Source organism: Acanthochromis polyacanthus, chromosome 10, assembly GCF_021347895.1.
Source record: "Acanthochromis polyacanthus isolate Apoly-LR-REF ecotype Palm Island chromosome 10, KAUST_Apoly_ChrSc, whole genome shotgun sequence".
NCBI lineage: Eukaryota > Metazoa > Chordata > Actinopteri > Pomacentridae > Acanthochromis > Acanthochromis polyacanthus.
The window spans coordinates 11,762,514-11,779,929 of record NC_067122.1 but is presented as its reverse complement, the minus strand read 5'-3'; the positions used below and the strand labels follow the sequence as shown (position 1 = coordinate 11,779,929).

The window sequence follows — 17,416 nt, the reverse complement described above, 5'->3', positions numbered from 1 at the left end:
TTTCTTGTAAGTATTTAGTATAAAAAAACAAAAAAAATTCTTTACATTCACAAAATGGATGAAATTATGATGAACAACAACGTGAAGTGATTTGTTTGCTTGAAACAGTGAAAAAAGGAGAAATATTTAGCATTTCTACATTCAAGAAACAAATATCTTTACACTGGCTGCTAAATCTATAACATTAAAAAATAACTAAATTGCCTCCATTTAGTTAGTCAGAAACAGTACTTAGTCTGCAGCAGGTGCCGTTGGAAATGTGTCATGAAGGATATTGAGGTTATGGATAAATTTGTGTTCTGCTTTTCTAGCCTGTGAATAATACTGCCGTTAGTTTAATGGAGAAATGAAAAAAAAATTCTTCCCTTACCTTCTGAGAAGGAGGAAAATGTCTGCTTTCATTCACAGAATGAATATTAAATAATAAAATTCATAATGAAGGCCAGACACCTCGCACTGATTAATGTACAAGTGTGTAGATGTGTAACGGTGACATCTGAGACACAATCTGGCCTCTGCTGGGTTGACTCCAATTCACCCTCTTTATCTTGAGGCACGACTCGGCTGCACATTAGGCCTTTGATTGGCCTGAAATACTCAGTGGGCATTACTGAATAAACGATGGAATGATGGAGTCTGATCCAAACCATATGGGCGTAGAGCAGTAGAAGGTATTCTGGGGGATTCTTACACAGATCCTCAGGTTTACACTCAACCATCAGAGGAGAGTGTTTAATACTATCCAGAAGCTTTTCAGTATCTACGGTCAATGAAGCAGAAACAGCTTTACATGCTAACTGAGTGTAGAGGCTCTTTGAGTGTGGAGTGTAAAAACAACACTGCAGGAGCAAACCGTTCTACCGCTGTCAGAAATCTTAGCGTTTGGCTCTCTTGGAAGGGGGCTCCTCTGATTTCGGTCCTCCCCTCGTTCGCACCGCAGGAGGGCTGGCCTCCCGTTTACGGCCCCCCTTCACGGCTGCCTGGCTCCTCGTCCCGCTGCAGGAGGGAAACGAGGCACAAAAGTCAGTCCATTTGTCACGTGCATGTTAATTCTAAAGTGATTTGTGAAAAGTGTTGCAATAAGCCGTACATGCACAAAGACTGGAGCTGATCTACATAACCCCTTATATTAAAAAAAAAAAAAAAGTGCCAGTCATAAAAACACTTAAAACGTCAAGAAAGACTTTTAAACAACAGGATTTGGAAATGGGCTGCACAGTGGAGTAGTGGTTAGCACTATCACCTTGCAGCGAGAAGATCCCTGGTTCGTGTCCTGGCTTTCCCAGGATCTTTCTGCATGGAGTTTGCATGTTCTCCCTGTGCATGTGTGGGTTTTCTCCGGGCACTCCGGCCTTCTCCCACAGTCCAAAAATATGCTGAGGTTAACTGATAACTCTAAATTGCCCATAGGTGTGAATGTGATTGTTTGCGACAGACTGGCAACCTGTCCAGGGTGTCCCCTGCCTTCGCCCGAGTCAGCTGGGATAGGCTCCAGCACCCCCACAACCCTACTGAGGATTCAGTGGTGTATAGAGAATGGATAGAGGGATGGATTTGGAAATTTAAAATATGTGTTAACATTTATCATGGATTTATTGTGAAATAATCCATAAATTCAACTTTTAGTCACAAAGTGTTTTTGAGTTTACTGTGTCAAAACTTAGGTTTAAGAAAGCACTCAATTAGCTACTTTCTACCAAGACATCATCTGTATTAATATTTTGATAAGCTGGTTTTAACACTGTGCTTATGGTTGTAAACAAAAGTTTACATATTTTTGTAAAGACAGTCCTGAGTTTCCTATTACTCCAACAAGTCTTGATTTTAATTGAAAACATATGTTTTGACACAAAAAACAATGATGCATTTTGGGTACTTCAGATACGTATTACAGGTCTGCTAAACTTTTCTCCAGAGCACCTTAAGGCTTGAATGATGTTTTCTGCTAATCACACCGACAAAGTAAAGCCCTTCAGGAGGGAAGTTCTGTGGTCAGATGAAACAAAAATGAAGCTGTTTGGCCACAATGTCAAGCAATATGTTTACAGGATAGAAGATGAGGCCTTTAACCCCATGAACACCAACCTACCATCAAGCATGGTGGTGGCAGTATTATGCTCTGGGGTGTTTTGCTGCCAGTGGAACTGACGCTTTACACAAAGTAAACTGAATAATGTGGAGGAGGATAACCTCCACATTCTTAAAAAAAAATAAATCAACAGCCAACGGGTTATGTCTTGAAACAGTTGAGTGTTCAGCAAGGCAACAACCCCAAACACACATAAGAAATGGTTAAAAAAAAAAAAGCTAAATAAGGCTAGAGTTAATGTTTCAGGCTGGCCTCCCCAAAGCCCTAACAAAAACTTGAATAATCAAGAAACTTGAGAGAGTGAGACCTCTGATTTCCGATGAAATACGCTAGACATTAGATACAGTCTAGCCTTAAAATTAAATTTTACATTATAAATCAATTACATGTTGTGGTTTTAATGTAACAGTTTAATATACCTTCCTTTTAAAACAGCCGAGGCTGTGCAAAAGATTTATTTTTATTTTGAGAGCTAATAATTCAAAAACATCTTCAAATTCCAGGAAAACATTTGGTCAAATGTTTTCTTTCACAGAGCAGCGACCCAGCAGTCCATTTTGGTCGGATTCCCCTTTAAGCTCACTATTTCTGCTGAAACTCAATGAGACAAACTCACCGCGTGCCAGCTGTGGTCTCCTCTTTACCGTTCTGTCGACTTGCCCGGGTGGATGGTTTACTTGGCTTATTTCTGAGGAGCAGTAAAAACAAATATGAAACAACACTTGTTGCTGTAGTGCTAAATCCTCCCCGCTCTCATTTAATAGGATATGACAGCGGCGAAGCCTTGTGGGTGCAAACATTCAGCACCAACACAATCATTCATCACCAATAAAGAGGCTTATAAAACAAGAAATTCATAAATCGGTTACATTTTATTGCTCAGTATCGAATATGAATTACTGTTTCATCCTCTGGAGGTTGTGTGGCAGTGTTTCATCATGTTTCATTGCTGTAAATCTTATTATGAACAACACTTGAACCATTAGATGATGCTTAAATTACCTTTCAGCCTCCAGGCGAGATGCCGACCGTGTCGTAGCTCTGGTTGCAGTTCCTTTTTCCTCGTCTTCCTTCTCACCGTCCTCCTCCTCCTCTTCATCATTCTGATCACTTTCTTTCTCGTCTGCCTTTTTGTCTTTTTTGTCTAAGGGGAAGACAAAAGGTTGCAGGCATCACAGGTTTGAAATGTGAAGTCAAGTGAAGCTGTTTTGCTGAAAAAACTGACACTTTTGAGAGAAAATATTTTAGAGTCCCTCTCTGGCTGTTGATTAAACCGCTAAGAACTCATCTCTGTATAGCAAAATGACATTTAGAAGTTGTTGGTTTTATAAAATGAAAAAAAAAAATCCCTTTGCAATTTAACAGGGCTTAGATGTAGCTCCACACTGATGCTTCCTCTAGAATATCCATATCTTGTTGCAGCTTGAGCACTCCAGCTCGCCTACAAAACATTGCAGACACAATAGCAAGTTGTAACAATGGAGTAATTCAGTCACCATGATGCTAAAACCGATTCTAAAGTAGAATGGTGACAACTCCACCTACAGAATTAGTTCTTTAGATTTCTTATGTATGAAACTCTGGAGACCTGAATCCTTGTTTCTGAGTCTTTAATTACTACACTGTAGCTTCATGGTGGAAACATTTAGCTCTGTTGTTGACTGCTTATTTCGCTCATGACGCATCTTTTAGCATATTAAAAAAATGCAGACATAAAATATATTATTCAATCAGCAAAAAGGAGAAACTTTAATCACTCGCATGCTCATACACAACACTGAGTTGGGAAATAATCTAACATTCTACCAACATTTTAGCGTCATACTTCCCAAACACATGTGTAAATCTTAAAAGTAAGTCATTTCGCAGACGCTTTTATCCAAAGTGATGTACATCTGAGAGTAGATACAACACAAGCAAAGATCTAGTCAGGAGAAAACAACCTGGATAAGAGCCATAAAACAAGTTCAAGTGTGATAATAGGACCTTAGTGCCTCCAGACAGTGGAGGAGGTAATAGGACTTTTTTGTTTTTTTCTTTTTGCAGTCTATCAAGTGCAAAGGTGTTCACTCAAGAGCTGGATCTTTCGTCTTCTTTTATAGAATTAAAATCAAAGTCAAATTTTAGGTTTTCTTGCCTGAATCCTCTGCAGCGGCTGCCTTTGATGCTCGTCCCCTCCGAGCCGGTCTCTTTGAAGACGTCTCTTGGTCGTCTTGCTGTTGCTCTTCCTCGGCCTGGAGAGATAAAACAAATACTTCAGTCTCTAAGTGTACAAGTCACAACCCAGGGAATAACGGCACTAAGATAGCGTATGTATGCAAATATTTACAACATGCAGATATATATTTGTGGGCAGAACAATGAACAAAACAGCTGATTTCTTCATTTCATTTCCAGCATACTTCATCTGGCTTCGTCTCGCTGCAGCTGTCCTCTTTTATATCCTCCTGACCCTCTGATTGGCTCACAGAGGGGGAACAGTCTGAAAACAGATAAATAAAGAGACAGACTACAATAACTTATGTAACTACTCTCAATTCAGAAAATATGTTCTCTCTACATTTAGAAGTATTTAAGCAGGCCCTATGTTTTTAAGATGCAACAATGTCTGTGGGAATGACACACTAACGTGGATGATTTTTTTCATTTCAGATAAGATGTTTCAAGTGCCTGTTCTTTCTCACCGCTGTCTTGGTTTGGCTGGTGCTCACTTTGATCCTCCCCACTGTTGTCTTTCACCTCTTCCTGAGCCTGGATTTCCTGCAGGATAAAATAAATTAAGACACACAAATAGGAATTTGGATAAAAGTAGCTAAAACACAAAGAATATAGGCTGGACAGGAACAATTATAGATCATGACAGTAAAAAAACATGTAATCTACAAAGACAACAAATCTCACCACGCATTTTTCATGTTCCTCTGATCTCTTTCTCATCACTGCCGCGTTACCTGGAATTTAAACCCGGTTAAAATTTATCCTGCCATTTGTTTTGTTTTGCATGCAGAGATCAGTCAAGAAGTAATTTGTGTAGTTTAACTCAAACCAAAGCAGCCAGCCTTGAATTAAGCCGACAAATTACTAATTCATCCTATTTTACAGCTTGGTAACAGCAATGACAGGGAAATAAAACTTGCTTGACTCACGACATGTTGCTATGAAATCCACAAATTAGCACTTGAGGTTTGGCTCACTTATTCTTTGAGTTGGTAATGCATGCTCCAGCAGACATGCAGCCCCACCTTCCCTTACAGTTCAAGTAGCCTTATTTTTCATTTGTAGTGCATTTGTGCACAAATACAAAGATACTGGGATTATTGATCAGTATTCTCAGTCAGTCAAAGAAAGGGGAGATTAAAAAAAAAAAGGAAAACTCACGTGTGTCAGTAGTGTCTTTGGAGCTTCCTGGGTCTTCACTGACTGCTGGAACAGGATTTACCTCAATTTTCTTTGGTTCACTTTCCTCTTCAGTGTTCTAAAAACAGAAAATATGGCGTTGTACTCCATGTTTATGTAGACCACAAAATATCATTCATTGTTGTCAGTTGGCAGGTTCAGTCTTCATGGAGTAAAAACTGCAACAGCAGAAAAAGAACAGCAGTTGTAGACATTGAAGATACGATGCACTTTTCTTAACATACCTCTGCCTTCTCCTCTGGTTTCAGTGACGATGTTTCAGCTGTGTTGTCCTCGACTTCATTCTCATCTTTCTTTTGATTATCTGAAGTGTAAAACAAACTAATATTAACATTAAAAAAACAATAAAAGCAAGTCTTCTGCAGTGGGCTAATCTGTACTCGGCAGCAATTGTAAACTTGGTGCTTGCACTGATAAAGTGACAAAATATTTTATTTGTACATATTTGTGCCACTGTTGTATCCTGGTTGGTTGATACGCTGTCATCTGACCAAATTATCATTGGTCTGACAAGGAGAAAAACACCACATCTGCATTTTTCCAGGATTAAACTATTATTTTTTCAGAGGGAGGAATTGCGACAATTTTGAACTCACTCAATCTAATGTTCACTGCTACTTTACTCAGAATTGGCTCCAGACTAAATCACACAACAACCAACCAACACAGTACATCACCTAAAAACAGTTGGCCAACTTGTCCGTATTTTATTGTTTAACATCATTGAACCAGGATCACCAGTTGGTTTCATTTTCTTATCAAAAACCATATGAATATGGACAGGCTCTTATCATTTCAGTAAAAAATAGTCAAGTTAAAATCATTTAATGTGCTGCAAACACTAATCCTTTGCATTTATAGTTCTTTGAATATATGTTAGATTTCAGTGGGGGAAGATCCTAAAGCAGGGGTGTCAAACTCATTTTGGTCCAGGGGCCACACACGGCCTAATTTGATCCCAAAGGGGCCGGACCAGTAAACTTATAGCATAATTACCGAGAAGTAACAATAAGTCTAAGTTTTTCCGACGTTTTAGTGTAAAGGAGAACAAGCATATTAGAAAAATCTTTAGATGTAATGAACAGTCCTTTTAAAAATTATATTCTTCTTCAGAAACTCTCCCTCGGTAAATGGCCTGATTTGGCTATCTCTTCTGCCACAATAAAGCTTGCTTTCACAGCAGCTTCACTTTGTGTTTTTGCTCTGGTGAAAAACGTCTGCTGAGATGTCAGATTCTTCTTTAACTCTTCTACTTTCTGTAGCTTCTGGTCTGCTTGCAGGTTTTTCAGCTTGTCCTGATGTTTTGTCTCAAAGTGCCATCTTAGATTAAATTCCTTAATAACAGCCACATTAGCTCCACAAATAAGACACACGGCTTTACCGGCGATGTCAACATACATAAACTTTTCTTTTCGCCATTGTTAAGGGCTAGCTGTGACGTTACAATAGGGTTGTAGACAATAACAGACCGCTTGACTTAAATGACGCGGAAATGTTCCCAGGTAACCTATCATTCGGCATTATGGGATCATCAGCGCTTCATATCGTCGGGCCATTAATAACAATAATAATAAATCAATGTGAAATGATCTCGTGGGCCGGATATAATTGTATTATGGTCTGGATATGGCCCGTGGGCCTTGAGTTTGACACGTGTCCTAAAGTGTATCAAGATATTTTAGACAAGAAATTTTCATTTTAGCATTGCATTCTTTAGGCGAATTCAGATCTGGCTTGATTTGAAAACTCATAAAAGTAATAAACTGCTTGGATCAGTAACTACCAAGTACACAGCAGGCATTTGAGGACAAAACTATCACCCACTTCTACATTATAGAACTGGGCAATGTAAAAGATTTTCCTGAATTAATTTAAATGATTGAATTCATTATCTTTTTAACTAATAACAACACACATTTAATTCATTTAAAACTGAAAACTGACCAGCTGTGTCCACTTTGGCTGCAGCTCCTGAGCGTCTTCCCCTGCGGCTCGGCGTCTCCTCTGTCTTCTCCGGTTCTTTTGTTTGGTCTTTCTCTGGTTCCTCTGCAGTTCTGGATGATCGTCCCCTGCGAGGTGTTTTGACTTCCACAACCTCATGATGATAAAAAGTCAATAAGCAAATCAATACCAAAATAAAAACATCCACTTTCACAACATGTTTCCCTCCCCAAGAACTGTTACTTTCCCACTGGGGGACGAGAGTCAAAAGATAAAAACAAGAACACACGTGACACCAGACTTCTGAGAGGTGATATTAAAAAAAGCTTCGTTTACCTCAGTAGACTGCTGATCTTTGCTTTCCTTTTCCAACTCCTCGTCAGCTGAAGTGTTAAATATGAAACTTGTGTTAATTTCATTAGATTGCTGGAATCATTTATTAAAACTAAAACCAAGGCAGTTATCTATGGGCTGTAAACACTTCAACTAAATGGTTTATATCTTGTTTACAAATCGCATTTAAAGGGATAAAAAAAAAACGATCACTGTTATCCAAACAAATTCCTTTCTTTGACTCTTTAAATTGGTTGCATAAATAATCCCAGCTACTGTACCAGATTCTTTCACTGCTGCTACTTTCTGGCTGGACAGCTTTCTTTTGCGTCTTCCTCTTCCCTCCATTTTTTCTTCCTATAAAACAATAGGCGCAGAGGACAGCGTACTGCATCAACACAATTTATTTATTTTTTGGCATAATTAATTCCCCTTTCAGTTTCAAACAAAAAAGTTGGGATTTACCTTTTCTGACAAGTCTGAGCCCTTCTCATCTTCCTGGCTGTCTGTGCTGGAGACGTTACCTGCGAAATTCAAACAATAACTGAGAATAACTGCAAAAATACCAATGTGAGCATATAGTAGAACAGTAAAAAAAAAACAGGACTTTAAAATCGGTATTCTGTTCTAGTTTTAACTTCTTGAAGGTGCAGGAAGCTCTTTATGACACATGCCTTAAGGAAATTTGATAAGATTACACAAGGAAGCAACAAAAACGATCCTCCACACGCATGACTTAAAACTCTAAGAGAGGAAAGAGCAAAATCAATAAATGTGAATGACTCAAAACAAAAAGCCACCTGACTCGCTGATTTGTTTGATCAGTTTAGACTCGGGTTGACTTTCTTCCACCTTCTCCGTCTTTTCTGGAACATCAGTTTCCATCTAAACAAAATTGATACACAGATCACCAAATGATCATGTTAAATATGTAACACTGAGAAGCAGACCAGAATAAATGACTGGTAGTAAATATGACTAAAGGCTGAACACTTACAGTCTGGGGATCACCATTGTCTTCCTCCACTGTTTTACTCTCAGCTTCACCTAGTGGTGAGAAAAGGCAAAGTTACAAGTCGATTCAGACTAATTTTACTGTGTGTGGAGTTCAAAGACTTACTGTTATCTATGTCCATCTTAGCTTGGTTCTCCTCATCTGGTGTCTCCTCTGCCTATTATTCAAAATGAGATGAATTTCAGAGATAAATACATAAAAATACACAAAAACACAAGAAACAGAGCAGTTAGAGTTCCTTTAAGTGCACCACGAACACAACTCACCTCGACGCTTGTCTCTGTGACTGCATCATCCGGCTCTGTTTGGTCTTAATGACAAGATGCCAAGTTAATAAAAGAAAACTGCAGCACTCAATTCAGCATAAATGATTTTCACAGCTCACCTTGATTTCCGGAGATTTCAGAAACTTTCTGAGTGGTGTCAGCAACAACATCCGTCTCCTCTGTGCTTTTCGTGATCTCTTTCGTTTCAGACACAACAGCACCGACAGCTGGAAAAATGTGCAGCAGAAAAACAGGCGTGGAGCTGAAGCACAAACAAAATATTAGAGCAAAAGTTGCATAGGATTTGTGAAAGGATTTAAAAGCTTCTACCGTCTTCGTCAGCCATTTTCTCATCTGATTCTGTTTCTAGAAGAATTTCTGCACTTTTGGCTTCTTCCTCATTTGAAGAAGTCTGACAATTATCTGACGTAGCATCGTCCTCCTGTGATGACGGCAGAACAATTAAAACACGTCAGAAAGTGCCAATCTCCAGAAAAAAAGTTGATTCTCCATTTATTTTGAACACTTGATTTGATACACGAGAGGCATAGGTGTCGGTGAAGCGCCCAAAAATTAATAAAACTCAAAATATATGTACTATTTTCTTCACCATGAAATGTATTTACCTGTGGAGTAAGTATCTCAGAAGCTTCAACCCTTGATGTATCCATTTTTCTTTCTGATTCGTCAGACTCATCTATGAAGACATGAATGTTACGCTTTTTTAGATATAGAAAAACTCTAACAGACTTACAGAGTCATGAATAAACATTTATCTACTTTTCACAAACCTGCAGTGTTTGGTTTCTCATCAGAAAGCTCATCAGGTTGTTGAGATGCAGCTACTGATGGCTCTATGGCCTCACTTTCAGCAGCTGTTTGCACTTCCACTGGAGGAAGCTGCATCTCCTCCTCAGCTGTCGTGGCTTCCATCGGTGGTGTATTGGGCAGATTCGCCACTAATTCTTCTCTTGTGTCTTGACAGACTAAGCTGGAGGACACTGTGCTGTCAGGATCCATGGAGAGCAGCGTCAGAGCTGCCTCCTTCATCTTCATATCAGCATCCTGAATGGCCATCTCAGGTGCTGCTTCCTCTGGGATGCTCTCAGCTGGAAGTCTGGCCTCAGCTGAAGTACAGACGTCCATTAGAGTAAGCAGGGCATCGGCGTCTGCCGGCACAGCTGGCATCTCACTGAGCCGGGACTCCGTCTCACCTTCAGGTGGCTCAGGGGTGATGTCGCTTAAAGCGTCGCAGGTGTCGTCTGAGAACGAGGTGGTGAGAGTGGTGGTGACGGGCTCAGAGTCGGTGCTCACGTCTTGGAGAAGAAGTTGTTTCTTTGGTGGTTCTTCTGTCTCAAGACCCAGAGGAGAAACTGAAGACTTTGAAGATTTATCTGACTTGTCCATTTTGTCTTCTCTTGGTGCTTTCTTCTCTTCTTGACTATCATCTTTCTTTTCTGAAAATTTATCCTTCTTCTCCAGTTTTTTCTTTGCACCTTTACTGTCTGATTTTTCATGTGAGGGTTCCTCAGAGGCTTTATGCTGTTCTTTTGCATTTCCCTCTTTTTTCTTCTCTTTTGTTGCTTCTGCTTTGCTGCTACATGCACTACCTGCACTTTTGACATCTAGACTCTGACTTTTCTTTGACAACAAAGGTGTCTTTGACTCTTCTTTGGATTTTGATTTTGCTAGGACTTTTCCTTTTTCTGTCAGCTTCATCCGTTTAGGGTCTTTATCACTTTCTGAGCCAGACTTATTCAACTTCTGGCTCTCTTGATCTGCTTTAGTCTTTTCCTTCTCGCTGTCTTTACTATCTGTTTTGGACTTTGGTTTGTCTCCTGACCTGTCCTCACTGTGACTCTTTGACCTTTTCAAGACTTCCTTGGAGTGTTTATCTTTCTTTTTGCTGCTGTCGGACCCAGGCTCCACGTCAGATCGATCCTCAGAGAAGCCTGCAGATTCTGGACGAAGCAGCTGCTTAAAATCACTTTTGATTGAGCTTTTCTCAACTTTCGACTTTTCCTTGACTTTTTCTTTGTCTTTTTCCCTGTTTTTGTCCTTCTCTGCTTTGACAGTCTCCACAGCTTTCACCTTCTTGGGATCTTTAGAACCTCCCTCTTCAGCAACACCTTCAGACACAGACACCTTTCCTTCTCTTGTGCTTCCTGGTATCTTCTTTTCACTTTTGATTTTTGGCTTCTTCTCACCTTTCTCCTCAGAGGACACTTTTCCAGCAGTTCCTTCCTTCTGCTGGGATTCATCCAACTGATGTTCAGACTTTTTCTCTTGCTTTTGTTTGAATTTGGCACGCTCATCAGACAAGCTGCGTTCTTTCTCTTTGCGTTCTTTAGAATGAAGTTCTTTGCGGGACAGCCGGTCAAATTTACCAACTGATCGTTGTTTGAGAGCCTCTTGGGATCCTTGCTCCAGCTCCAGGATAAAGGAATGTGTCCGGTTTTTGTCAGGCAGCTTCTTTGTGTCACTGGAATCTTCTGAGATGCTGCCACTCATTCTTCTGTGTCTCTCATCAGAAGATGCGGATTCTGACAAATTTCTCATCAGTTTAGGTTGGAAGGTCTTTGGGGCGGCAGGCTTCATTTCCTATTTTCAAAATAACAAAAACAACAAAAAAAACTGTGTTACAACTCAACAAAACATGGGCAAACGTCAAATGTGTTATATTCCCGGAGGCTTTCACATACTGCTTTCTTGGACATCTCTCCTGTATCTCCTTTCCTCTTGTATGAAACGTCTCCCTCTTTCCTGAAAGGTGAAGGTGACACACTTTTACACAGTGTACAACATTATCTAAACATTTGACTGTGGTCAGAAACTGCTGCATGAATTTGTGTCTTAACTTTCGATGGCGCACCTTGAGTCTAGCTTCCTCTTCCTGCTGAGAGCCATTTTTTTCTCCAGAACTTTCCTTTCTTTGCGGGCCTCTTTAGCTCTTGGGCCCTCCAGCCCTACAGAGTCGCCACTCGTTTGTTTTTTGTGATCTGCGAAGGACATTAGGGCTGGTCAGTGATGCAGTACACATAACTGTTTGCAGGAAAAGATGGAACAATGAAAAGCAACAACAACTAGAGAGAACAGACATTACACACTGCAACAGATTTTGTGATGTGCATATTATATGTACTTATTCCTCTAGTTTTTAACCAAGAAGTCTTGTGGAAACTATTCTGCTAAAAATTGTAGATTTTAAACAATATTTGTGGTTATTAAATAGATCAAGGAGAAAGACTAAATTTAAATTTAAGAAATTCATGCCAAAAATCCCTACACTGCATAATAATATGTAAAGTTACATTAGTCGAATCATTTTTGGTGGTTGCACTCAGTCAATATATCACATAACATGCAGCAGTATGCAGCCAGCAGAGGAACATGAAGATGAACAGCCAAGGAACTGAAATTAAAAATAAAAAAAGCACTAAAACCAATTTCAAGCCACAACTATGAAAGCACTTGACAGCAGAAAGATGACAGAAAGAAAAACCTTCTTCAGCCTGCACTGCTTTCTGTTTGCGTTTCTCTTCCATTCGCTCTCTGTTCTGTTGTCTCTTGAGAAGCCGTTCCTCTTTGTCCTTTGCCTGTGAGAACAGTTTAAGTTATTTTAATGCGCAGGATCACACAAATCATCCGCTTTGCTCAGTATCTATGTTGCTTTTAGGTTGACAATCTCTTCATTTTGCTCCAAACGTATTTAAATCTCTGCTGATACTGCATATAAAATACTACCAGATACACAACACACCGCGGATCTACGACGTTCCTCCACAGTGATCTCATCATCCGAGTCGCTATAGTAACGAGAATATAGGAAGGGTTTGTGAACGTAGGCCTTGCGCCGAGGCTTACGCTCCTTATCTTCATCTCCTGTGTCTCCACCGGTGTGCTTCTTTTCTGCTCTATCACCTTCATCTGGAGGAATAAAAACAAATACACACAAAAAACAATAAACTTCAACATCCAATGTACGTATTAAAACACTCCCAACATTTCAGTGGGAACATCATTTTAAAAATTACAAATAATTGTCAAAAACATATGCAGGAATAGAAAGAGACCATCTGGTGGAAGCTCCCCTTCCTCAGAAGAATCAGACAACAACTCCTCATCTTCGCTTTCCTCCCCAAAGGACGACAGGTCGCTGGTGTGGACAGAGCTCACTGTGATGTCGCTCAGGCCTTCCAGGTCAGAGTCCTCTAAAGAGTATTCTGCAGGGCAAAGGCAAATAAGGTTTTAAATTATTATTTTCTAGCTTAAATTATACATAAAACAAACAGGAAACTTAGCAGTGGGGAGATGAGAAGGAGGGTGGGGAAGGAAGCAAAATTCCCCCAAGTCTCCTGTCCAGGGGCAAGACAAAGAGTGCTGCTAGCAGCCCACTATAGTCACCCTTATAAATATAAAGTGTCATTCAAGAAAAGGCAAGACTACAGAAACAAGAAGTCAAACAACAACAAAATTAATTATCTTAATTTCATGTACTACATTGACAAATCTAGCATTGAGCCATCTAATCTACAGCATCTGTAAAGTGACCGAAATGGAAAACTACATTTAGTTACTAATACATACTGGCTACTAAGTTACACTGTATTACAACAGATATGTTAATGTTTGAGGCATTCAAATCATGTCTGAATAATGTTGGAATCTACATGATTAATATCTCTCTGTTTTGCAAAATATACTTCATTTTCTATTAATGTTATTTCTATGAATGTATTAGATGTCTTCCTGTAGAACTGTTTCTGTTTTTCTATAGAAAAAAGTCTCTTCTACATCATCCATCATCCACCAAAATTTTAAAAAAATGACTTCAATAACACATTTTTAATTGCTTAATTAATCTACTAACATTTCTATATTCGTTTTCTTTATATCCATAAATCCTTAACTGTCATTAGTAGTTTCATGAAGAAGATGAATTAAGCAATGCTGCTTTAAATATAAAAACACAGCAGCTCACCTTCTTTTATCCTCTCTCTGGCTTTCTGCCTGGCCTGGCTTGTAGATTTCAGCATGTCATCATCCTGTTTCTCTTCTGAGGGTTTTCCAGTAATTCTGCTTACAGGGTTGTCTTTCTCCTCCTCTGTTGGCTCCTGAGCGCCTGACTCTTCCTCCTCCATTTTCACCTCCTCCATTAAGCCCTCTTTGCCCAGATCCATCTGCTCCTGTGCATCCTCTGTCTTGACCTCTAATGCCTGGACTTCTGCTGTCAGTTTTGCTTCCTCCGTCTCTTCTGGTGGTTTTCCGTCATGGTGACTGTCACCGTCCTCATCAAGACTCATGTCCTGCTCGCTGTCTTCCAGCTGCATTGGGTCATCAGAAGCTAGGCTTTTACGTCCTTTTTCGGTTGCTGAGCTGGCTCTGACACTAGCCTCCTGGTTGAGGGACGTTATTGTGTCCAGGATGGACATAGCATCACTGGCAGCAGCAGTAGTTGGAGCTGACAATGAAGCTGTAAACATATGAACATGTGAGTGTTAACAAAGATACGTTCATCAGTTTGGAATACACAAATATTCACTCTGTTAGATGAGAAAGCAAATAAGTCTTTCCCTAAATTTTTTTAAATATTCCATCAGCTACAAGTTAACACCTGTATGACCTCTTTATGATAAGGGAAAATACTTTTTCTCCTTCAACAGTCAGAGTCATAATGAAAAAAATCAAATAAACCTAGAAGTTGCAAATGATAAAAGTGAATGTTGTGTACCTGGCTCAGGAATGCTGCTATCTGGTTTAATCTCCACTGGAGGAAGAGGAGCTGGTGGCTCCTCAGAGCAGCTGCCAGGTGACAGGAATTCACGGACCACCCTCTCCACCTGCGGTCGAAAGATATGGTTGATCTTAGGATCCACCACCTGGGCCACAATCCTGTCCACTCCCTGTTCCAGCATCCCAGACCTAAGGGGCACAGTTTGTTGTCAGATTGGGTAATTTACACATACAGTTGGATATAGAAAGAAAGGGATGAGAGCAGAGGAAGGGGATTAGAAGGTGGAGAAAAGGTATTTCTTCTCACTTACTGTAGGACAAGCTGCCTGATGTTGTTCCTCAGCTGGTTTTTGTTCAAATGAGGGCTCCATGTGTGATTAGAGAGGTGATTGGAGACAAAGTTGTCCACTCGTTGTTTTAGGTTCAAGTAAGCGGGCTGAAAAAGATTTGCAACGTTTCCATTACAAGTACCCACACTGATAAACACAATACTATGAACGTACAGTAAATGTTAAAAACAGAACAGATCCAAAAGTAAAGCGCTACATTGGTTTTGGGTCAGGAACCACACAGGCTATACCTTGATATTTTCAGTTGAGCTAATCATTTATCATAAAACCAGGATATCTAGATGTTTAGGGATGTTAAATTCAAGCCTTTTAATAATATATTGTAGATAATATGTCTTGTTTTGTGCACAACTCAAGATATATATACAGTTTACTGACACAGAGGATTAAAGAAACCAGAAAATATAAAAGCTACGAAGCTGGAATAAGAGAATTCAGACTTTTTAAATATTTAATAATGACTCAAACCGATTAAATCGTTTGTTTAATAGTTGATAAATCACCTAATAGTGCAATTATCATCAATAACACAAAGGTGAGTGTAACACCACTTTTCCGTGTTTATCCCACCAGAGAGTTAAATTTTAGCAAAGGAAAACTAACCTGTTCACTCAAAATGGACGACATTTTAGCCACACAGTAAACTAGTATTAGTACTTACTAGTATTACTAGTGTTATAGCGTTGTGTTTATGTTGGGATGTAGCTTTAGTGGCCAAAATAAAACCTCAGTATCAAAACTTCTTCTACAAAAATACAAATAAATAAAGCTAGTTCCCAGAGCTAAAGTCCGCACATTAATATCACATAATTAGTGTAATTACGCAATAACTGAGGTTAAATGTGACATATTAGCTGACGATACGCTGTGAAGATGCTTCCAGCCGTTACCTTTGTATCAACGTCTGCCAGACAGTCCCTCCTGAACTGGTCGAAGAGACCCTGAGTCTTTAGATGGCTGACGATCATGGAGACCAGCTGAGGGTCTCCCGGTGGTAAACCAGCCATGTCCCAGTGAGGTCTAACTATATTTAGCGATTAAAAGTCATAAAACATCAGGTATCATCCAACTGGGCCGCGGTAGTCTTCTGTTGTGGTCTGTGAAGTTCGAAGCAGCGCTGACCCGGAAGAAATATTCACTCTGAGCCGGAAACGCTTTAAAAGGGAGGGAGTTTTTTAATCAAAATAAAAGCTTCCAAATCGATATTAATCAGAATCACACAGCATACAAGGAATTTAGTTTCGGCTGCTGGTGTCACCCGAGGAATAAGGAAAGAGAATAATGATAACTATAGAAAAAATAAGAGTTTTTTCAGTAAATAAATAAATGAAATGTAATGGTAATTGCTAGAGTGATAATACAGTGCAAGAAGCGGAGAGAACTGTTCTTAGTGCTAAAACAATGTACATATACATTGGTTTATTGTACAGGTGACGAGAAATGGGTCAGCTGTTTATCAGGGCTATGGCAGTGGGAAAGAGGTTGTTCTTGTGTCTGGTGGTTAAAGTGTACATGGCTCTAGTGCAGCTGCCAGACAGGAGAGGTCAATCAGTGTCAATTGTTCAGTAAAATCTGTATGCAATTTATTCCACTTGTTTGCACTGTTTTTAACTTATTTGATAAAATTATTTAAATTTTGTGCTGTTTTATTATGTTTTAGCTTTTACATGTTTTTAACCTTTACTTATAGAACACTTTGAATAACAGCTGTGTGTGTAATAAGGTGCTATGAAAATATAATGGCCTGTTAAATAAATTAACAAAAATACAGGAGGACAAGAAGAAAGGATATGAAATTTCCACATGCAAAATGAATAATAAGGAACAACATTATGAAGAAGAAGAAGAAGAAGAAAACATTTTCATGCAGTTCAGATGGCATCAGTAATAACAAAAACATCATGCAGAAAACTTAAGATTGAGATCAAGGTTACATAAAACGTAGCATCTACTGGGAATCCACATGGAACTGTCAAATAGAAGAATAAGTAGCTCATGTGTTGTGTCAAACATATGCATGAACAGCAGGAACTGAAGACATTCATCATTAAACAAATCTCGGAGCACAGAAATATTACAAAAATGAAGAAACTGGATATAATAATATAAAATGATTTTATTTACATTTATTTTCTGTTTACTTCTTAGTATTGTTTTTTTAATGGGGTCATTGTTATATCTGAGTGTCCAAGATTATATAAGCCTCAAAGCCCCAGTTTGCTTGTTGTGGTGTTGATTTGTCTGTTTGTTGGTCTCTTTGTTAGCAATATTA

At 39.3% G+C, this 17,416-nt stretch overlaps 1 protein-coding gene across 1 annotated transcript; it reads right to left on the bottom strand.

The window, feature by feature from the left end:
- On the bottom strand, window positions 1-16,281 carry bod1l1 (biorientation of chromosomes in cell division 1-like 1). Its single transcript, XM_022211722.2, has 30 exons — window positions 16,035-16,281; window positions 15,106-15,230; window positions 14,793-14,983; window positions 14,043-14,534; window positions 13,135-13,284; window positions 12,822-12,988; window positions 12,564-12,657; window positions 11,934-12,060; window positions 11,764-11,824; window positions 9,853-11,662; window positions 9,688-9,758; window positions 9,392-9,503; window positions 9,181-9,288; window positions 9,062-9,105; window positions 8,901-8,952; window positions 8,778-8,827; window positions 8,581-8,665; window positions 8,246-8,304; window positions 8,062-8,137; window positions 7,784-7,830; window positions 7,451-7,601; window positions 5,731-5,810; window positions 5,468-5,564; window positions 4,991-5,040; window positions 4,774-4,849; window positions 4,492-4,571; window positions 4,227-4,323; window positions 3,092-3,233; window positions 2,706-2,777; window positions 1-996 (listed from the first exon to the last, which is right to left on the bottom strand). The coding sequence occupies exons 1-30, from the start codon at window positions 16,149-16,151 to the stop codon at window positions 876-878; spliced, it is 5,004 nt and encodes a 1,667-aa protein (XP_022067414.2). The 5' UTR covers window positions 16,152-16,281; the 3' UTR covers window positions 1-875.
- Between the last annotated feature and the right edge of the window lie 1,135 nt (window positions 16,282-17,416).

Excerpts from the sequence above, each read along its gene's own strand:
- bod1l1 (XM_022211722.2), bottom strand. The coding sequence starts at position 16,151 with ATGGCTGGTTTACCACCGGGAGACCCTCAGCTGGTCTCCATGATCGTC. Across the intron at positions 8,666-8,777 it reads ACAATGGTGATCCCCAGACT|ATGGAAACTGATGTTCCAGA; the intron begins GTAAGTGTTCAG and ends AATTTTGTTTAG. Across the intron at positions 8,305-8,580 it reads CAAACAAATCAGCGAGTCAG|GTAACGTCTCCAGCACAGAC; the intron begins GTGGCTTTTTGT and ends TGAATTTCGCAG.